At 49.7% G+C, this 22,350-nt stretch overlaps 1 protein-coding gene across 6 annotated transcripts in view; it reads left to right on the top strand.

Annotated features, from left to right (window-relative positions):
• The window catches only part of LOC115549442 (neural cell adhesion molecule L1-like protein), a 51,508-nt gene extending 29,528 nt beyond the window's left edge, over window positions 1–21,980 (top strand). For 5 of the 6 annotated variants that reach the window (XM_030364672.1, XM_030364680.1, XM_030364646.1 and 2 more), the window contains 16 exons: window positions 783–812; window positions 956–1,064; window positions 1,170–1,351; window positions 2,034–2,168; window positions 3,093–3,236; window positions 6,501–6,612; window positions 9,570–9,742; window positions 10,397–10,556; window positions 11,928–12,055; window positions 13,169–13,270; window positions 15,430–15,627; window positions 16,998–17,068; window positions 18,071–18,290; window positions 19,105–19,140; window positions 19,831–19,946; window positions 21,675–21,980. In XM_030364672.1, coding sequence (XP_030220532.1) covers window positions 783–812; window positions 956–1,064; window positions 1,170–1,351; window positions 2,034–2,168; window positions 3,093–3,236; window positions 6,501–6,612; window positions 9,570–9,742; window positions 10,397–10,556; window positions 11,928–12,055; window positions 13,169–13,270; window positions 15,430–15,627; window positions 16,998–17,068; window positions 18,071–18,290; window positions 19,105–19,140; window positions 19,831–19,946; window positions 21,675–21,965 — 2,207 coding nt within the window. In that variant the 3' untranslated portion in view covers window positions 21,966–21,980. The remainder of the gene's footprint in view (window positions 1–782; window positions 813–955; window positions 1,065–1,169; window positions 1,352–2,033; window positions 2,169–3,092; window positions 3,237–6,500; window positions 6,613–9,569; window positions 9,743–10,396; window positions 10,557–11,927; window positions 12,056–13,168; window positions 13,271–15,429; window positions 15,628–16,997; window positions 17,069–18,070; window positions 18,291–19,104; window positions 19,141–19,830; window positions 19,947–21,674) is intronic. The other variant, XM_030364689.1, reaches the window with a different exon arrangement.
• The last annotated feature ends 370 nt before the right edge of the window (window positions 21,981–22,350 follow it).

Genomic DNA, 22,350 nt, shown 5'->3' with positions numbered 1-22,350 from the left:
CACCGCACCCTCCAATCAGGGAGCTGTATTCACCATCTGCTGTCCAATAGCGAGTGGGCGTGTGTGTTCCCACTGTCGTCTGCGGGTTCCGCTTCGTTGACATCAGGTGTCGACCAATCAACAGAACTAATTGCCGCAAATTCCGACACATCTGGTTATCTGTGTAGTGTGATAAAGACGTGTGTCGTACAAGTGTGGTACACGCTTGATCAAATCACCCCGCTGAGAGTTGTGTTCGCTGTCTGTCGGCAGAAATACCCAGAGGCCCACGGCCGGCTGTGTGTTTGGGGGTGCACGTATGAGCTGGTGTGTGTGTGGAGGCCTCTGTGGGCGGCGTAGTTGACACAGAGATCTATGGCCTACCTCCGACGGCTTTCGAACGCAGACAAATTCACCTGGGAACCTTTAAATAGGTTCAAATACTTGTCCCCCCCCTCCCCCCCAGGGTATTTTGGTAATTGTGTTATTTAATGCAACCTTAAATTGTCATTCAACCGCACACACTCATTGTTGTGGCTGATACATCCAGCTTGTGAGGAATAACACAAAATTAAACCGTTAAAAAGAGATACTGGGATAATAATGGCCGACGTATGTTGACTAATCCAAACTAATCCCTTTCATAGAGCAGCAAATAGCAGAACGTGCCCTTACTCGCTGCTGTTATGAGTGGAGAGCCTCTAGTATAGCGCACTGAAGCACATGCTTATACAGAACTGTCATAACTTCTATCCACATTGGTAAAAGCACATTTAACAACTTCACTTTCCCTGCTCTTTTAGTGCCCAAATCGGACGATGGCGACAAGCACAGTGAGTTATTTTATAATTTGAGGTGTGAATGACAGATTTAGTCTGCGAATGGCATAAAATTACTTCCAGGGAGCAGACATTTTTGCTCTTAAAGCTAACAGATGTTCGATAAGTGAGAGCAGCTAACTTGGTTTCCACTTCAGGTGTCCCCGCCGTGAGGAAACCCAGCCTTCTGCTGCCCTCTGGTGTTCAGTCGGAGGTAGTGCTGCTCAAGGGGAGCAACCTTGAGTTGGAATGCATCCCAGAAGGATTGTACGTATTCTTCAACACTGCAGACATATTTGCTTAATATAAAATGTCGGAAAACTTTTCCCTATATATTGACCATCTACTTAATTTGTTAATTTGTTTGTTTAGTCCGACCCCGTCAGTGGAGTGGGTGAAGCTGGGGGAGACGTTGCCCCCGCGGGCGGAGATCCTGAACTTTGGGAAGCTGTTGAACATCTCTCGCGGGTCGGAGAAGGACGACGGGAAGTACATGTGCAAAGCCAAGAACGTCGCCGGAGAACACGTCCACTACTTTGACGTTGTGTTTGAAGGTACGGTGCTGCACCGGCAGGATATGGTGAGAGTATTTATCCCCCAGCTGGTTCAAACCCCAGTCCCTGCGTTCCAGCACCCATGCTAGCTACCGTACTATTTAGTAATGATCAGTGTGTCCTAATATCTAATATGGAAAGGCAGTATGCCAAAAGTACCAGGATGTTGTTCTACATCGGGTGGCCTTTGGCAACATTAAGCCAGCCTGCTGTTCTCCCACAAGGACCTCTGCTAGTCGATGGGCGGCCATACAGGTGTGCTAATCAGTGACATCACCTGTATCGTATGTTTACTGTGCAACAGTACGTTCTTTGAAAGAGTAGCTGCAGTACATACTACAAGAAAAAAGAAAAAAGTATGTGATTTGGAAAGTAGCCAAAGTCTGCTGAGCTACCTGTAGGCATTCTGAGGTCAAACCCCTCGTGATCCTCAATGTCGTTTCTAAAAACATAAAACCAAACACTTTATGTGGTTAGCAACTAACAACAACATCGTTTATGGTTTTTTCCTACAGTTCTTTTTAAACAGTTTCAAGTATTTCATTTGGTTATAAATAAAACCAAGCACTTTCTGTTAATGGCACTAACAACACCATTGTTTATTTATTTTCTACAGTTTCAAGTATTTTCATTTAGTTTGAATTCAACAGACAAAGTTTCCCTCCATTTTCTCCCCCTCCAGAGGCTCCAAAATGGCTGCCGGGGCCGCCCGAAGGCCAGCTGGTCGTGACCAGATCTGACGTGCACATAAAGTGCTCGGTCGGGGGAAAACCGCGGCCGAACATCGTGTGGAGGAGGAACGGTCAGCTCCTGGAGGGTGAGCCTCTCCAACTCTCTGGTACTTAAAGGAACCATATTATACCACCAGGTGTGAGGGCGATTAGCCATTACAAGCCTCTTCTGACATCACAGGTGGGCGTGTCCACCTAGATGTGTGCTGGATAGATCAGTCTACCAGCCTACCCATTGGACTGTGGCAAACGTAGATCATCTATCCGTCATACATCTAGGTAGACACGACCAACTATGATTTCAGAAGACACCGATTTTCCAAACGGCTTGTAACGGCTAATCCAACTCACACCAGGTGGTGGAATATGGGACCTTTAATCTTCCTCATTGAAGGCACAAACCCTCCTAGGTGATGCGGTTCCTTCTTCCCTGTTATATCTTGTACCAAACTGAACCCAATTACCTGCTGCTGCATATTTAAACCACCATCGCCTTCTTTATTTCCCGGTTGTCGGTTACTATGAGAGTCACCAATTAGTTGAACCATGAGAGTGATGTCCTCGTTAAACACTAAATAATCCTCTTATAACTATCCACAAGTAGAAGTTGATACCATAACCAACCGAGTGGTTGCAGCCATGCAGTATCTCTCCCAGGGCTTCTCCACACCCCCCCCCCCCCCCCCCCCCCGAAAGCACTGGGTTCGAGCCCCAACCGTCCCGGCCTAGCTCTATACTCTGTCTCACCCCGATCTGCTCCTCGCTGATATACATCAGACTTCACTGGAAATCACTCTGGAGGAAAGTGTTCGCTAAATGTCACAAAAAATAGCAAAAAAAACAAACAAAAAAACAAGCCCCTTCCCCCTCTCTCTCCCCCCCCCCCCCCTCTCTCCCCCCCCCTCCCCAATTCCTTCCTGTCTAACTCTTCAAAGTAAAGCATACAAATAAATGCTAAAATAAAAAGGGTCAGTGGCTGCATCACGTGACCCCCCCCCTGTGACCCCCAGGTGAGGCCCTGTCGGACCGGCTCCAGGTCATGGACGACTTGCTGCTGCTGCAGGACGCCGGGCCCGAGGACGGCGCCGTGTACCAGTGTGAGGCGTCCAACCGCCACGGCCGCCTGCTGGCTAACGCCAACGTCATGGTGCTGGGTGAGTGGCCTGTAGCGCCGCGGCGTAGCCTGTAGCGCCGCGGCGTAGCCTGTAGCGCCGGGGTGTAGCCTGTAGCACCTGTGTGTAGCCTGTAGCGGCGCGGAGTAGCCTGTAGCGGTGCGGTGTAGCGTTCAGCGCCAGGGCGTAGCGCAGGCCTATTCAACTAGCGGCCCGTGGGCCAAATGCGGCCCCTCTTACTTTTTTTCTGGCCCGCAAGAGGTTGCATGCCAAAAATAAATAAAATAAAGGAGAAACATAGTTGCATGCAAATCAGGTTTCTGTGTGTAGCCAGTGATACTAGCCAGTATCAGTACCCCACAATCAGGAACTGGCATCACTTATTCTGACAATGTTTGGCTCAACCGATACGTGCGAGTCTAGCTTTTCTCATATGAATGCCATCAGAACAAGAGCACGTTGCTGCATGACCTATGAGAAGCTGCATGAGTGTCTCAGGATGAGCCAAACTAGGCAAACAAGGCAGTGCAATCTTTCTCACTGACTCACTGGCTCAAAATGTCTCATATGTACAGTAGTTCTGTTTTGCGATGATTCAAACAACATTGTTGAATTCTAAATACGTGTCCAAAATATGTGAGAACAAAATATTTTATAATGATACGATTAAAAGTGAAGAAGGAAGGAATGCGTCTGACAAGTTTATTCCATGTAGTAGCATTATATATATTAAGTTAACACTACTTTAAGTACGATTTATTTGTAGCGAATCATTCACGTAGTTTTACTCTGTGTGGCCCATGAACCCTCAGTGGTTTTCCTTTTGGGCCCACTTGTTAAGGAGGTTGAATAGCCCTGCGTGTAGCGCCTGGGCGTAGCCTGTAGCGTAGTGTTTAGCGCCAGGGCGTAGCATTTACCGCCTGGGAGTAGCCTGTAGCACCGCGGCGTAGCGTGTAGCGTAGAGTCTAGTGCCGGGGCGTAACGAGTAGCGCCTGGGCGTAGCCTGCAGCACCGCGGCGTAGCGTCGAGCATGTAGCATAGCGTAGCCTGTAGCGTAGCGTGTAGTGTCAGCAGGGCCGGGGCTAAGCATAGGCGATCCAGGCGGTCGTAGGGCGGCAAATGCGTTGGGGGCGACAAAAGCGTTGGGGGCGCCCCCTGGTGGAGGCCTTAATAAATTAATTCATTCATTCATTTTAATGAAACAAGCTTCAAAACGGAACAGAGAATGGGGGGAACCACAGCTATTGAATTGTTATTGAAGGGTTTTCCCGCTCAAAAATGCCGCCTAGGGCGTCATATTGTGTCGGGGCGTAGCGTGTAGCGCCGGGGCATAGCCTGTAGCGTAGCGTGTAGCGCCGGAGCATAGCCTGTAGCAACGCGGCGTAGCGTGTAGCATAGTGTAGCCTGTAGCGCCAGGGCATAGCCTGTAGCGTGTAGCGCCGGGGCATAGCCTGTAGTGTAGCGGGTAGCGCCGGGGCATAGCCTGTAGCGCCGCGGGGTAGCATGTAGCGCCGCAGCGTAGCGTGTAGCATAGCGTAGCCTGTAGCGCCAGGGCATAGCCTGTAGCGTAGCGTGTAGCGATTGGGCATAGCCTGTAGCACCGCGGGGTAGCATGTAGCGCCGCAGCGTAGCGTGTAGCATAGCGTAGCATGCAGTGGGAAGCTTGTTTCAAAGTCTCATTTATTTGAGGCTGCTGCTGGCCGAGGGAGTGAGGATATGAACCTGTTTTATGTTTGGTTTTATGCTCATGTGGTTTCTGTTTGAGCAGTTCAGCGGCAGCAAATCAACATTGCGATGGCGGAAATAAAACTAAATTTATTTATTTTTGGAGGAATCCCACACAATGTTCGTATTGCTGTCATCTGCGAGTACATCCGCAAGTTCCATAATCAAAAGCAACTCTGTCAATTTGTCCTTGTGACCTCGCCGAAATATAGCTATGAAGAGAGGAACAAAGTACAGCTACTGTTACTATAGCTACCAGCTACTGCCAACTGAGAAACTGGCAACACTTGGTAACAAAAGTTTTAAAGTGTGTGTGTGTTTGTGTGTGTGTGTGTGTGTGTGTGTGTGTGTGTGTGTGTGTGTGTGTGTGTGTGTGTGTGTGTGTGTGTGTGTGTGTGTGTGTGTGTGTGTGTGTGTGTGTGTGTGTGTGTGTGAGCGTGCGTGGTGTGTGTGGGGGTGCAAAGAGATTTGTGTCAATTCCTGGAAAAGATCGGACACACACACACACACACACACACACACACACACACACACACACACACACACACACACACACACAGCAACAAACACACAAAGCAACAAACACAAACACTTATTCTGACATAATTATCGTCTTTGCATCTATGCAAGAACCAACAAACACTCAGAGTCCTTTCTTGTGCAGAGAAGGTTTCGGTCTGAAGCACAACCCCTCAAGCACTTCCTGTCGCCCTCATTACCTCGCCTTTGCCGTCGGTTACTGATCTACCGATGTCCGGCAGATGTTCCTGGCTCCTCTTCAAGCGAACCTCTTCCGTGCAGTGAAACTCTTGTGTTGGATCACTTTGGTCTTCAAAGGTGACCCCTGGTTAAACCTGGAGACGTCAGCCCTGGTTAGCAGAGTCTTCTCCCAAGGCCATGGGTTCAGTAATTAGTAAAAACGTTGTCCCGTGATCGCATGGTTTATTTATTTGTGTGTGTGTGTGTGTGTGTGTGTGTGTGTGTGTGTGTGTGTGTGTGTGTGTGTGTGTGTGTGTGTGTGTGTGTGTGTGTGTGTGTGTGTGTGTGTGTGTGTGTGTGTGTGTGTGTGTGTGAGTGATGCACTTTGATTTAATTTAATTAGCATGCAGCCTTGGACTGCAACATTGGCTGAAGATAAAGATTTTCCTTCGTATGTTTTAATTTACTTCTAATTACTTCTTATTTTAAAAATTATTATTTTTTTATTCATTACTTTTTACTTTGGAGTAAAAAAAACGATTAAAAGTAAGGTCATGAGGTATAAAATTATGACCAAGGATTCAAATACAGAATTCTGGAAAATGTAATCAAAAAATAAATAAATAAAGCAATAAAAAAAAAGAAAATCGGCATTTCATTACCATGTTAATAACTGGTTATTTAATGTACCCTGGTCATAAAGTTTTCCCAAGGGTACTAACAGCACTCACCAGCGACCAAAGCGGCAAACACACGATTAGGAAGCAGCAGAAGTTAATCAGACGAGCTCCAGCGGCTCCATGGTTAACCCATGGTTAACCCATGGTTAACCCATGGCTAACGGCCCCCTGATGGCCGGCCCGGCTCTGCGTGTGTCCTCAGACGTGGCCCCCAGGACCCTGACCCAGGGCTACAAGGTGTACGAGGTCATCGAAGGACACAACGCCACCTTGGGCTGCAGGGTGTTTGGCTCGCCGCTGCCCACCATCTCCTGGTGAGAACCCAACTCCCCCCCATCCCCAAACACAAACACGAGAATAAACACTTAACTCAAGCTAAGAGTCGTTTTTTGTCTTAACTGAGGACCGTCCACCGAATGTTTTTTTTTTTGTTTCCGAAAAATGAAAGTTTATTAGTAACTCTAACTTACTCTGTCACGTTTTGCCTGAAGCGTAACTGTGGCTAACTTTACCGCAGAGAACATATCGTCGCATTTGAAGATGAATTTGTGTTGCTTGAATAGTTCTACATGTGTGTTGAACTGTTATTCAATTTGCTGCCCCCCCTACTCCTCCCCCACTGATTAATGCAGTATTTGTGATGATCTTGCGGTGTGTATTGACCTGAACACGTGTCGGAGGGCAATCTGTTTAATATGCTGGAGCTCAGCCTCATTGAGTCCCATTAGGTATGACTCCTGGAACAGGTTCCGGTCCGAATCAAAGAGGGAGGGAGAGAATTTATTCACGGGCAATTTCTCACAAAACAATCTTTTTAAATTTTGTTAATTTCCAAGACCTGACGCAGACTTTGATGGTACCAAATCACTGGAAAAATAAATGGTTGAACAATTTAACTGAATTTAAGTTTGTTATTTTTTCAACTTTTGAAACAGGGTGATGAGGACGGTATGCCCCAAGCACGGCCCTGTTAAACAAGACTTCTTTAAACAAATCAAATCTTCTCTTGAATTACATTTTTCAACAAATTAAATCCACTTTGCTCGTGCGGAAGATGAGTGACTGACTGAACTATAAATGATGCACCGTTGCTCCTGAATAATTCATGCAACGATCCAGACGAGAGGATATTTAGATTTCCTTGAGATAATTATTACAACCCACAAATATTAAATATGAAACTCCAACCCTCCCATCAGACCACACATCCACACATCTTCACAGTCTTCGGTACGGCCTGAAAATATTATAAAAAAATCATCAAGAACCAGGGGGGTCAACACTCTGGTGGGGGGGGGGGGGGACTGGAGTGAGACGTGAGGGGTGAACACTCTGGGGGGAGGGCGGAGTGAGACGTGAGGGAGTGAACACTCTGGGACCCCTGAGGGGGCAGGACCGGAGTGAGATGTGAGAGTGAGACGTCAGGGCTTTGTTCTGCAGAGTGAGACGTCAGGGCTTTGTTCTGCAGAGTGAGACGTCAGGGCTCTGTTCTGCAGAGTGAGACAGAGTGAGATGTCAGGGCTCTGTTCTGCAGGGTGAGACGTCAGGGCTCTGTTCTGCAGGGTGAGGCGTCAGGGCTCTGTTCTGCAGGGTGAGACGTCGGGGCTCTGCTCTGCAGAGTGAGACAGAGTGAGACGTCAGGGCTCTGTTCTGCAGAGTGTGACAGAGTGAGACGTCAGGGCTCTGTTCTGCAGAGTGAGACGTCAGGGCTCTGTTCTGCAGAGTGAGACAGAGTGAGACGTCAGGGCTCTGTTCTGCAGAGTGAGACAGAGTGAGACGTCAGGGCTCTGTTCTGCAGAGTGAGACGTCGGGGCTCTGTTCTGCAGAGTGAGACAGAGTGAGACGTCAGGGCTCTGTTCTGCAGAGTGAGACGTCAGGGCTCTGTTCTGCAGTGTGAGACAGAGTGAGACGTCAGGGCTCTGTTCTGCAGAGTGAGACAGAGTGAGACGTCAGGGCTCTGTTCTGCAGAGTGAGACGTCGGGGCTCTGTTCTGCAGAGTGAGACAGAGTGAGACGTCAGGGCTCTGTTCTGCAGAGTGAGACGTGAGGGCTCTGTTCTGCAGTGTGAGACAGAGTGAGACGTCAGGGCTCTGTTCTGCAGGGTGAGGCGTCAGGGTTCTGTTCTGCAGAGTGAGACAGAGAGGCGTCGGGGCTCTGTTCTGCAGAGTGAGACAGAGTGTGACAGAGTGAGACGTCAGGGCTCAGTTCTGCAGAGTGAGACGTCGGGGCTCTGTTCTGCAGGGTGAGACGTCAGGGCTCTGTTCTGCAGGGTGAGACGTCAGGGCTCTGTTCTGCAGAGTGAGACAGAGTGAGACGTCAGGGCTCTGTTCTGCAGGGTGAGACGTCAGGGCTCTGTTCTGCAGAGTGAGACGTCAGGGCTCTGTTCTGCAGGGTGAGACGTCAGGGCTCTGTTCTGCAGAGTGAGACAGAGTGAGACGTCAGGGCTCTGTTCTGCAGGGTGAGACAGAGTGAGACGTCAGGGCTCTGTTCTGCAGGGTGAGACGTCAGGGCTCTGTTCTGCAGGGTGAGACGTCAGGGCTCTATTCTGCAGAGTGAGACGTCGGGGCTCTGTTCTGCAGAGTGAGACAGAGTGAGACAGAGTGAGACGTCAGGGCTCTGTTCTGCAGGGTGAGACGTCAGGGCTCTGTTCTGCAGGGTGAGACGTCAGGGCTCTGTTCTGCAGGGTGAGACGTCAGGGCTCTGTTCTGCAGAGTGAGACAGAGTGAGACGTCAGGGCTCTGTTCTGCAGGGTGAGACAGAGTGAGACGTCAGGGCTCTGTTCTGCAGGGTGAGACGTCAGGGCTCTGTTCTGCAGGGTGAGACGTCAGGGCTCTGTTCTGCAGAGTGAGACGTCGGGGCTCTGTTCTGCAGAGTGAGACAGAGTGAGACAGAGTGAGATGTCAGGGCTCTGTTCTGCAGAGTGAGACGTCGGTGCTCTGTTCTGCAGAGTGAGACAGAGTGAGACGTCAGGGCTCTGTTCTGCAGGGTGAGACGTCGGGGCTCTGTTCTGCAGAGTGAGACAGAGTGAGACAGAGTGAGACGTCGGGGCTCTGTTCTGCAGGGTGAGACAGAGTGAGACGTCAGGGCTCTGTTCTGCAGAGTGAGACGTCGGGGCTCTGTTCTGCAGAGTGAGACAGAGTGAGACGTCAGGGCTCTGTTCTGCAGGGTGAGACGTCAGGGCTCTGTTCTGCAAGGTGAGACAGAGTGAGACAGAGTGAGACGTCAGGGCTCTGTTCTGAGGAAGCTCTGGCTGAGAGTCTTTTGTCTTCCAGGGAGAAGGAGGAGGAGGAGGAGGAGGCCCCCGGCGCGGGGGCCCGGCGCTCCACCCTGCCCGACGGCTCGCTGCGGCTCAGCGGCGCAGAAAAGGAGGACGCCGGGGAGTATCTGTGCTTAGCCGTCAACACCGAGGGGAAGGCTGACCTCACCGCCGTGCTGGCTGTGAGAGGTACACACACGCATGAACACACACACACGCACGCACGCACACACACGTACACACACAAACACACATGTGCACATGCAGGGACGCATGCAGAAGCAGTACACACAAACCTTCAGATAGATGCACACAAACACACAAAGTCATGCACGGGTAGAAACACGCACACAAACACACACGTTCAGTAGGCAAATAGGCACGCATGCAGAAGAAGACAGACACACACAGACACACACACACACACACAGACACAGACACAGACACACACACACACACACACACACACACACACACACACACACACACACACACACACACACACTCTCAAGTAGGGCCTAGCTCAGCCATGCCCAGGCTGCGTCACAGACCGTGTCTGGGTGCTCACGACCGGGGCAATGGGGAAAATAAAAGCTTGAGGACCTATTATGAAGCGCTTTTATCTGAAAGGTGATTCAACAAAGGGGCTATCATTCAGGAAATGTATTTTCCAAGTACTCCAAATAATTCTATTCATTCTCAACGATTTGATGAATGGTGAGATTCCATTATCGGATTTGAACTAAAACTAAACCCTGCAACACAACACCCGAGCCTCTGTGATCCATCCCTTTCCCAGAAGGGCCCTCCGCCTTACTGCTGTTCTTCTCCTCTTGGGGCCAGACCCCACCCGGATCGTGGACCGCCCCCGGGACCAGCAGGTGGTCCTCGGGTCCCCCGCCCGGTTCACCTGCCGGGCCGAGTGCGACCAGAGCCTGGCCCACAGCTTCAACGTGGGCTGGGTCAAGGACGGCTGGCTGGAGATCAACCCTGAAGACCCCAGGTACCCCGCCCTCCTCCCACCACGCCCCCTCCTCCCGCCACACCCCCTCCTCCCGCCACACCCTCCTCCAGCACCGCCCTCCTCCCACCACGCCCCCTCCTCCCGCCACACCCTCCTCCAGCCCCGCCCTCCTCCAGCCACGCCCTCCTCCAGCCACGCCCTCCTCCCACCACCCCCTCCTCCCACCACGCCCCCTCCCACCACCCCCTCCTCCCACCACCCAACACGACCACCGCTATCCTCATTCAACTCCATTCCATTGTATTAGTACAGCCCATAATCACAGGTACAGTCTGTGTTTATGACCCCCCCACCCTGCAGTAGCCCCCCAGAAGGGAAGAAAAAACTCCTTTAATTAGCAAGGAAGGAAACTAGAGAAGGAATGCAGAGTGGGGGACGGTGATACTTCCAGGGTCGGTCAGGAGTGCAATGAGCGCTATAATTATAAATATACATGCATACATACATGATGGGATGCTGGCCGGTTACCGTAAGGAGTGTCCAGACATTCAGTAGTAGTCACTGAGATATGCCAGCTATCCGGTCGCAGTCACCCCAGCACGCTAATGCAGACAGAATAATGAACTAGAAGGGGAAAGTGCAAACAAAAAAGATGATGACCACTGGTAATTGAGTGACTCATCGTCACCCCACGTGAGTCAGAGACAAACACGTACACATGCGTGTGGTTCCCTCGCAGCACACGCGTCTGGTTACATCGCAGCGGGTCGGGGATAGACGATAAGCGATCTGTTTTCCACTCGCCCCCACAAGCGTCGCTTCACCTTTGCACCGTGCATATGTTTCGTAATGTAGTAGACCCTCCGGTCTGACGTTAGATGCTTACTTTAAGAGCCATATTTAGTAAATGTCGAATTAGTATGTTTGTTTTTATTGTTTTGAATTCTATATGATTGTTATTAAGTTTCCAAATTAGCATGGACCCATAAGGCTTCCGTAGAGTTGTGACGTCAAAAATAGTGACATCATGCATGGAAAAAAGAAGCCTTTGTTCCCTTCAGACGAGTCAAAGGTCAAACTAATTCAAGAGACGCGTCATGTTTGTAGTCCAGCCCATTGCTTCTTTAGGCTGTCACGGCTGGCTTGGACGCCCAACGTAATAACGGACACGACACAACAGGTTTAAGTTCTTAGGTTTGTTTATTTACGAGTTAACATAAAGTACCTGAAAAACCGGGATACTAACTAATACGGTGTTGCTGCCGTGGAGTTGAGAGAGAGGGTGGACAGCTGGGAGGCTGAGTTTAAATAGTCTCAGCCTAATTGTCTAATTGTCAGAGTCACCATGTAACGAGGCTTACCGAGTGTCGAGGAGAACATAGTAAAGACGAAGCTCCCCTCCCCGTCCAGGTACCAGGTGGACGACGGCGGCGTGCTGCTGATACCCAGCGTGAACGCCAGCGACCAGGGGCTGTACACGTGCACCGCCCGCACCCACATGGACCGGGTGGCGGCCTCGGCAATGCTCACTGTGCTGGGTAAGAGCCCCGCGCACGCTGGCCTGGTTCACGTACCGGGTAATGGACAGAACGCCGGTCATCATCGGGAAAACAAGCTTACTTTTGATCATGACCGGCGCCGTTCTATACATTATCACATGGCTCCTTGCCAAAACGAAAAGAAAATCTTCACAAGGTGTGTCTTTGTACAATTAATATTCGTGGTGTTGATCTGCAGAGAAATAGTTCGCCAAAGACGTTGCCGTCGCTTAGCAACCGAGTACGCTGGGGTTGATGAGTTACCGGACGACTCGCGGAGTGATACGAAAGACGGCAAAAAATCCACTTGCCTTGACAGCGGTCATTATATGCTTAGCAACGGTCAACTATCAAAAAAGTATTCACCGCCGGAAGTCAGGAAGGCCGATGCAAGTGAACGGAGCGTTCCACAGCATTCAGAAGGGGCGTGTAATAAGGTATGCTAATGCCTTATGGCTGTAGTGGGCGGGGCACACGGGGGGAAGCCGTCCTCCCACTTTTTCCAGCATGTTATTGTTGGACTGCTGGCCTAGCCTGTCTGTAAACGGGTGGTAGCCTGGTTCGGAGCTTTGGTTATTTTGGATTTGCTCCATAAACGATTTGTGACATGAGTGTTGGTCTAGACCTGTAGGTAGGCCTATCGTTTTAATATGAGGGGTAATGAGAGAAGCATTATTGTTAAACGTGTTGATTTTTACAGTTGAGATGAGCTCCAGCTTCCATATTTGGCAAGTAACAAAGCTCAAATTTATTTTCTGAATGTGTGCGCGCGTGCGCGTGCGTGTGCAGTGAGAATCCATTTTAATGACGTCATACACAGTCCCCCCCACTAATATAATCCCCAGTACACCACTGGTAATGGCTCGGACCAGACACGTGGGGGGGGGGGGGGGGGGGGGGGGGGGGGATGTAAATGTGCAATAGAGAACTCGTAAGATGAGATGGAAAACTCAAAGCAATGTCGAGGTTTAAAAAAAAAAAAAAAATGCAAATTCTTTCCCGTTCATTACCATATTTTAATCCCACAGATGGCTCCTTTGTGTTGATTGACAGCGGCTAACGAGATTTCCAACTTGTTGCGGTGGCCGTGTTTTGTTTTTGTGTTTGTCTCAGATGTTCCTGACGCCCCAGGGGACGTGGAGCTGTCGGAACAAAAGGAACGCAGCGTTCGTCTGTCCTGGACGGCAGGAAGTGACCATAACAGCTCTATAACAGGTACCCCTGGTGAAATAAAAGTCCCTTATTATTCACGGCAGGAAGTGACCATAACAGCTCTATAGCAGGTACCACTAGTCAAATAAAAGTCCCTTATTATTCACGGCAGGAAGTGACCATAACAGCTCTATAACAGGTACCCCTGGTCAAATAAAAGTCCCTTATTATTCATGGCAGGAAGTGACCATAACAGCTCTATAACAGGTACCCCTGGTCAAATAAAAGTCCCTTATGATTCACGGCAGGAAGCGACCACAACAGCTCTATAACAGGTACCCCTGGTCAAATAAAAGTCCCTTATTATTCACGGCAGAAAGTGACCATAACAGCTCTATAACAGGTACCCCTGGTAAAATAAAAGTCCCTTATTATTCACGGCAGGAAGTGACCATAACAGCTCTATAACAGGTACCCCTGGTCAAATAAAAGTCCCTTATTATTCATGGCAGGAAGTGACCATAACAGCTCTATAACAGGTACCCCTGGTCAAATAAAAGTCCCTTATTATTCACAGCAGGAAGTGACCATAACAGCTCTATAACAGGTACCACTGGGCAAATAAAAGTCCCTTATTATTCACGGCAGGAAGCGACCACAACAGCTCTATAACAGGAACAACTGGTCAAATAAAAGTCTCTTATTGTTCGTGGCAGGAATTGATCATAACAGCTCTAGAGAAGGGACAACTGGTCAAATAAAGTATCTTATCTTGCACAGCAGGAAATTATAAAATCCACCCTATACTAGGTCAAACAAAAGTCTATTAATTTACAAGGCAGGAACAAACCTTTCAGTTTCTTGTTATAGTGAACAGAACCAAAAATACAGGAATATACAATTAATGATTGTGTTTTAATCTATGATTCTGTCATCCGTTATGTTCCCTGAATGTTGAAGATGATGTTCAACATTCAATTTTAAAAAACCGTCCTTTCGGATAATGCTGAAAGCCTTTGTACGGTTGATGCTGTTTCCTATGCAATATGTCAGCATCTCTTCGGTAGCACCTGTTCTTGTATCCCTCCTTGAAGTGTTTTCACCAGAAAGATGTTAATTGAGCCTCATGTAAAAAAATCTCTCCTTGAAAAAAGATTTTATTATGAAAGGATTTTTTGATACTTTTCTTTTCGGGAGCGAAACAGAAGGTGTCACTTTGCATTATAATTTAAAATATTGAAGAATCTTGTTGAACAAAGCAGCAGAAAATTGTTTTTAGAAAATAAGACTCAAGTAGAAGGAGAACGGTACCCACGGCCCCCTCTCCTCCGCCGACCCCCGACCCCCTTACATCTCCCCCTCCCCCCATCTCCTCCCCCTCCTCTCCCCCAAACCTCCCCCACCTCCCCTCTTCTCCACCTCCCCCCCTCCCTCAGCCCAATGTCAGCAGCACATCCCATAATTAGGTGTCCAGTGGTGCGGTTGAGCCGTGCTGCTGATTCCCCAGTGCTGTGTCTTTATTCAATTAAAAAACATTCCACAACTCTGCCACTTAAACCAAGCCAAGCTAAAAGTTTTACCCGTCGATATGATCCAGCCTTTGCAAAAAACATATTTTTTCTCTCCGAATAATTAAATCCGGGGCTTTTGTTCGGAATGCCAAGCGAACACACAAAAGCCAATCTTTTGTTCCGATTAGATTTCAGTCTAAGAAACATGTCTCCGTGGGTTCAGTGACTATCAAAGCCGCCTCGTACTTTTAGGAGATTTCTCCTCTGTGTGCTTTTCATTCCGATGCCCACTCTAAGTGCTTTACCCGACTAAGGTAACCAGTTATCAGCCGTCCTCATTACATGGGTCTGCAGGACGCATCAATTATGTAATCGACCTGTGAACCTTCACTCAATTGGATTTGCCCACGCAGATTTTACTGTGAAAAGACAACACAACAAGTCTGAAGTCAGAAAGCAGGTTTTAGAAATTTATTTCTGCGGGATATAACCATGTCATTATCACCCTAGGAACCCAAACCCAGTTTGATATACACAAGCAGGTCCACTGAATGGACCTTTTCATAATTCTGTGGACAAAGCATCCCTTCACAAACGGAACCAAATACCTTTTCTAAAGGATCATCCTCCACTCTGTGTGACCATCACGTCAAACAAAGAGTCAACGTTTCTCTCCCTCCTCCCCCCTCTCTCCCCCCCCTCCCCCCCCAGAGTTTGTGGTGGAGTTCGAGGAGAGCCAATGGGAGCCGGGCAGGTGGAGGGAGCTACAGCGGGTCCCCGGTAACCAAGCAACAGCAGACCTGGCTCTGCAGGGGAACATCGACTACCAGTTCAGAGTGTCGGCCGCCAACGCCGTGGGCCGCGGGCCCCCCAGCCAGCTCACCGGGAGATACTCCACCCCTGCCGCAGGTCAGGCCCGCTCCTATTGGCTGACCTTTCCCCCCCCCCCGCCCCCCTCCCTCCGACGGCCACCTGTTGTGACTCCCGGCGTGTTCAGACCTAACCGCCGCAAATCTGCTGAAATCTCTTTTTCTAATAAACCTGCGATTTGCCCCCAGACCTTAAAGCAGTAGGGGTTGTGGTATATATTTATATATATCTGGAGCGTGTGCGTTTGTGTGTGTGCGTTTGTGGGTGTGTGTGTCTGTGTTTGTGAATGTGTATTTATATATATATATATTTATATGGGCTTGTGCATTTGTGTGTGCGTTTGTATACATGTATAGATAATTATACATACGCAAACACACACAAATGTACAAGCACACACTTGCACACACACAGAATATATCTGGAGCGTGTGCATTTGTGTGTGTGCGTGAATGTGCGTTTGTGTGTGTGTGTGTCTGTGTTTGTGAATGTATATATTATTTATATGTGCTTGTGCATTTGTGTGTGCATGTGTGTATATGTATATATATTTATGCATACACAAACACACACAAATGCAGAAGCACACACGTGCACACACACAGAATGGCTCCAACCTTTTCAGTATTCAGTCTGGGTCCGTTGTGTAACATTGTTTTTAGGATCGTTCTATCTGGAGGCATTTAGCGTTAGGTCTTCAAGAGTGAATCCGAACAACCCACTTTAGTTACCTAACGGTTATGGGATCATCTCTCCTGCTGAGGCTCTAGTTAACTAACGGTTATGTAATCATCTCTCCTGCTGAGGCTCTAGTTAACTAACGGTTATGGAATCATCTCTCCTGCTGAGGCTCTAGTTAACTAACGGTTATGGAATCATCTCTCCTGCTGAGGCTCTAGTTAACTAACGGTTATGGAATCATCTCTCCTGCTGAGGCTCTAGTTAACTAACGGTTATGGAATCATCTCTCCTGCTGAGGCTCTAGTTAACTAACGGTTATGGAATCATCTCTCCTCCTGAAGCTCTAGTTAACTAACGGTTATGGAATCATCTCTCCTGCTGAGGCTCTAGTTAACTAACGGTTATGGAATCATCTCTCCTGCTGAGGCTCTAGTTAACTAACGGTTATGGAATCATCTCTCCTCCTGAAGCTCTAGTTAACTAACGGTTATGGAATCATCTCTCCTGCTGAGGCGCTAGTTAACTAACGGTTATGGAATCATCTCTCCTGCTGAGGCTCTAGTTAACTAACGGTTATGGAATCATCTCTCCTGCTGAGGCTCTAGTTAACTAACGGTTATGGGATCATCTCTCCTGCTGAGGCTCTAGTTAACTAACGGTTATTGGATCATCTCTCCTGCTGAGGCTCTAGTTAACTAACGGTTATGGGATCATCTCTCCTCCTGAAGCTCCGGACCGGAACCCCGAGGACATCCGCATCCACGGCCACGTCCCCCAGCAGATGGAGATCAGCTGGGAGGTGAGAGACCCCCCCCCCCCCCCCCCCCCGTGGAGGGACTTCTGGCCACGCACCGAAATAATCAGCGCCGCTAAATAAGAATCACGTCTCCATCATCGGCGCGTCCTTAAACGGAGGCCGACGTCGCCCCTAATAGTCAATAACACGTCCTCCAGTGAGCGATGGAGGAGGGGGTGGAGGCAGCACTCAATGAACGGTGGATCAGTGTTGGAGTGTTCACGCCGGGCCTCCCACGGGCCACTCTGACCCCCGCTGAGACCCGCCTGGGGGGCCCGGCCCCCCGGTGGAGAACCACTGAGCTGGATCCTCTCTGTCTGCCCCAACCCACCACCTCACCCCCCCTCTGTCTCCCCCCCCCCCCTCACCCACTCACCTCACCCCCCCTCTCTGCCTCCCCCCAACCCACCACCTCACCCCCCCTCTCTGCCTCCCCCCAACCCACCACCTCACCCCCCCTCTCTGCCTCCCCCCCCCCTCACCCACTCACCTCACCCCCCCTCTCTGTCTCCCCCCAACCCACCACCTCACCCCCCCTCTCTGCCTCCCCCCAACCCACCACCTCACCCCCCCTCTCTGCCTCCCCCCAACCCACCACCTCACCCCCCCTCTCTGCCTCCCCCCAACCCACCACCTCACCCCCCCTCTCTGCCTCCCCCCCAACCCACCACCTCACCCCCCCTCTCTGCCTCCCCCCAACCCACCACCTCACCCCCCCTCTCTGTCTCCCCCCAACCCACGACCTCACCCCCCCTCTCTGTCTCCCCCCCAACCCATGACCTCACCCCCCCTCTCTGCCTCCCCCCAACCCACCACCTCCCCCCCCCTCTGCCTCCCCCCAACCCATGACCTCACCCCCCCTCTCTGTCTCCCCCCCCCCCCTCACCCACTCACCTCACCCCCCCTCTCTGCCTCCCCCCCCCCCCTCACCCACTCACCACACCACCCCCTCTCTGTCTCCCCCCAACCCACCACCTCACCCCCTCTCTCTCCCCCCCCCCCCAGCCGCTGCTGCCGGTGGAGCACAACGGTCCGGGCCTGGAGTACCAGGTGGGCTACAGGCGGCTGGGGGCGGGGCCCTGGACCGAGCTGATGGTGAAGAGGCACCTGCTGGTGGTCCAGGACACGCCCACCTTTGTCCCCTACGAGATCCGCGTGCGGACCCTGAACGCCGTCGGCTGGGGCCCCGAGGCCCGGGTGGTCACGGGCTACTCCGGGGAGGACGGTGAGTCGCGCGCGTCCGTCCACTTCTGATACTCTGTCGTATTTTACTGCTTTGAGTCGTATTTTACGGCTTTTAGTCGTACTTTGCGGCTTCTAGTCGTATTCTGCTGCTGTTTGTCGTACTTTTATCGTATTCTGATACTTTTAGTCGTCTTCAGCTGCTTTTATTCGTATTCTACTACATTTAGTCGCATTCTGCTGCTTTAAGTCGTATTTTAGTCGTATTCTGACACTTTGTCGTCTTCTACGGCTTTTAGTAGTATTCTACTGCTTTTAGTAGTATTCTACTGCTTTTAGTAGTTATCTGTGTCTTTTAATCGTTTTCTACAGTTTCAGTCGTACTTTGTGGCTTTTAGTCGTATTCTGCTTCTTTGGTCACATTCTGCTGCTTTGGTCGTGTTCTGCTGCTTTAGTATTATTCTACAGATTTATTCAAACTCGGCTTGAGGGCTGATATTATTTGTCGGCTGTTGTGATATTCTGAGTAATAACTGAAATGACACCCGGCTGACTTTATGCATGACACGGGATGGATCAATATGCTCCATCAAATTCTCCATATTTATTTCATTCATGTTTGTTTCTGAGTGTTCGCAAAAATGCGACAGCAGAACCAGCGCTTGGGATTACACTCGCAAAGTGACAAGCCTTGCATGACTTCATTAAGACGAAGGTATTGTTCGTGCTTCCACCCCCTGACATTCTCTTTCTTTGCCGTGCCTCCGAGCAGAAGAATTGCATAGCCACTGTTCTGCATGTGCCTCACATTTCTTTCCTCTCCTTCTCCTGCTCTCTTACGACTGCTCCCACATCAGTTGTCGTGTGGCACTGTGTGAGGCAGAATGTGTCAGGTTGAGTTCATTTATTTACTATTTGTTACCCCCACTCCCCCCTTCCCTGTGGTGTTAGTATTGGCGTGCGTAGGTGTCCATTACCCACCCCCTCTCCCCTTTGAAACCAGACAAACACACAGAAAAAAAAAAGGGAACGAACAAACATCGTCTGATCTCACCGTGCCTCCGCTCACACTAAACGAGTGGGAGGTAAAACAAAGCAAAATAAATCAAGGGGAATCCCGACTGTTTTTAGCACCAGTTGGTGCCGGGAGTCTGAAGGCTAACTGTAGCGCAGCGCTGGTGACCGGGCCTGGGCGTCAGCTGCCGCTCGCCCCTTTCATCCGCTCTCCGTGACAGCCACAACTGAAATTGTTTTCCTGTGTGAGGCGGAGCTGTTGCTGTTATTTTGTCCCATCTCCCATCGTTAACACGCTGTGCGTGTTTACTTCTGTCTGGTTCTGTGTGTGGGTCCGTGTCTATATATGTGCGTGTGTGTGTGTGTGTGTTTACGTGTGTCTGTTTCTGTGTGTGTGTCTGTATATATATATGTGTGTGTGTTTACGTGTGTCTGTTTCTGTGTGTGTGTCTGTATATATATGTGTGTGTGTGTGTGTTTATATATGTGCGTATGTGTTAGCTTATATACGTGTGTGTTTTCTATCTCCGTGATATTGAACTCTGACCCCCCCCCCCCCCCTCCCTCAGTGCCCACGGCAGCTCCGCGGGGCGTCGGCGTGGAGGTGCTGAACGCCTCCCTGCTCCGGGTCAGCTGGACCCCCGTACCCGAGGACACCGTGAGGGGTCACCTGGGGGGCTACGCTGTAGGTGGTCCCTAACCCCACTACACCCTGAAAACACCCTGAATACACCCTGAGAACACCCTGAGAGCACCCTGAAAACACCCTGAGAACACCCTGAAAACACCCTGAGAACACCCTGAAAACACCCTGAGAACACCCTGAAAACACCCTGAAAACACCCTGAAAACACCATGAAAACACCATGAAAACACCCTAAATACACCCTTAATACACCCTGATTGCAACCTGAATACACCCTAAATAAACGTTAAATACACGCTTAATACACGCTTAATACACCCTTAATACACCCTTAATACACGCTTTTTGCACCTTTAATACACCCTGAATACACACTTAATACACCCTAAGTACACGCTTAATGCACCCTAAATACACGCTTAAAGCACGCTTAATGCAGCTTTAATACACCCTTAATTCTGACTCCAGACTGCTCTATTTAACCGGTTATACAAACAAACTTTCATCAAACACAAGACATTTAATACAGACTGAAGTCTAATATAGATGCCTTAAGTCTTTTTTCGTAAGACACACTTAATTTGATTTAATTTACATACTAACCTTATGGACTTGCCTGCTATATATAAATATATATCACATACTTTTAGGAGTTACTTTTCACAATTCACTTCAGAGACTTTGTGTGAGTTGGCTGTTCAAAGGTCCTTTGTCACTAGATTTTATTAATATCTTGTGTTTTTCTTTGTCTTCTCCTGTGGTTATGCCTAATATTTATCTGATCTCCTCATCATACAGAGCTGGTGAATAGCTTTGCGTGGTTAAAGGAGACAGATGGGTTGAGGACGCCGTAGCACAGCTTCACTCTGAGACCGGGCTGATTACCAGACGCACTCTATTTCTAAGTCTGTTTCTCCTGCAGTGGCGTTCATTAGCTTAAGGAGAAGCGGTGCCACAGCCTTAGTTTGCTTTTGGGCTTTTACCAAGCATTGTTCTGAAAAGTGGCACACATGTAGGAAATATTGACCAAAATGTAGAATTCAGTGTGCGTGGGGGATGCTACGATGAGGGCAGAATGTCAACAGCTGGACTGACAGAATTCATTCAATCCATAATTTAAGTTGTTTATTCCACTGTGGCACACACACACACACACACACACACACACACACACACACACACACACACACACACACACACACACACACACACACACAATATCTGTAGTCTACTTGTAGGCCCAAACCTTTACTTACAAAGTAAAATATATATAATACTACAATTCTCTCTCTTTCACGCTCCCCTCTTCTCCCTCTATCTCGACCACCCTCTCTCTATCCTTCCCTCCATCCTTTGATAATTCTCCTCTCTCTCTCTCTCTCTCTCTCTCTCTCTCTCTCTCTCTCTCTCTCTCTCTCTCTCTCTCTCTCTCTCTCTCTCTCTCTCTGTCTCCCTCCCTCCCTCCCTCCCTCTATCACTTGTCTCTCTCTCTCTCTCTCTTTCTTCTCCCTCTCTCTCTCTCTCTCTCTCTTTCTCCTCTCTCTCTCTCTCACTCACTCACTCCCCTCTCTCTCTCTCTCTCTCTCTCTCTCTCTCTCTCTCTCTCTCTCTCTCTCTCTCTCTCTCTCTCTCTCACTCACTCACTACCCCTCTCTCTCCTCTCTCCTCATCTCTCTCTCTCTCTCTCTCTCTCTCTCTCTCTCTCTCTCTCTCTCTCTCTCTCTCCCTCTCTCTCTCTCCCCCCCCTCTCCCTCCCCTCCCCCCCAGGTCCACTGGGTGCGTCGGAGGAGTCTCCTCCAGGGGGAGCCGTTGCGGGGGGAGCGCTACTCCCTGGTGTTCGGGGGGAACCGGTCCCACGGCGCGCTGCCCGGGCTGGCACCCTACTCCGAGTACACCCTGACCGTCAACGTGTACAACAGCAAAGGCAACGGGCCGCCCAGCGACGCCGTCTCCTTCCTCACCCCCGAGGGAGGTCAGTCCTGGGCCCCGCGGGGACAGAGGTCCACCTTTACACCGAGGGCGCACATCAGACTCATCACCCAAAGCCACTCACAATGAGGACATGGGTCGGAAGGAAGAGAAACAATGATATATATATATCGCTGTCGGTACAGTGAGGATGTTTGTAGAAACTAAGAACCTCGCCAACCAGGCTCACCCATTCTGCCCCCTAATCACCCCCTAGTAGTAGTGGTTGTAGTAGTAGTAGTAGTAGTAGTAGTAGTAGTAGTAGGAGTAGTAGTACTAGTATCATTCTGCCCCCTAATCACCCCCTAGTAGTAGTGGTTGTAGTCGTAGTAGTAGAGGTAGTAGTAGTAGTAGCAGCAGTAGCAGTAGTACTATTAGTAGTAACAGTAGTACCATTAGTAGTAGTAGTAGTAGAGGTAGTAGTAGTATTCATTCTGCCCCCTAATCATCCCCCTAGTAGTAGTGGTTGTAGTAG

This window comes from Gadus morhua, chromosome 1 (assembly GCF_902167405.1).
Source record: "Gadus morhua chromosome 1, gadMor3.0, whole genome shotgun sequence".
NCBI classification, from domain to species: Eukaryota; Metazoa; Chordata; class Actinopteri; order Gadiformes; family Gadidae; genus Gadus; species Gadus morhua.
This window is presented reverse-complemented; position numbering and strand designations above follow the sequence as displayed.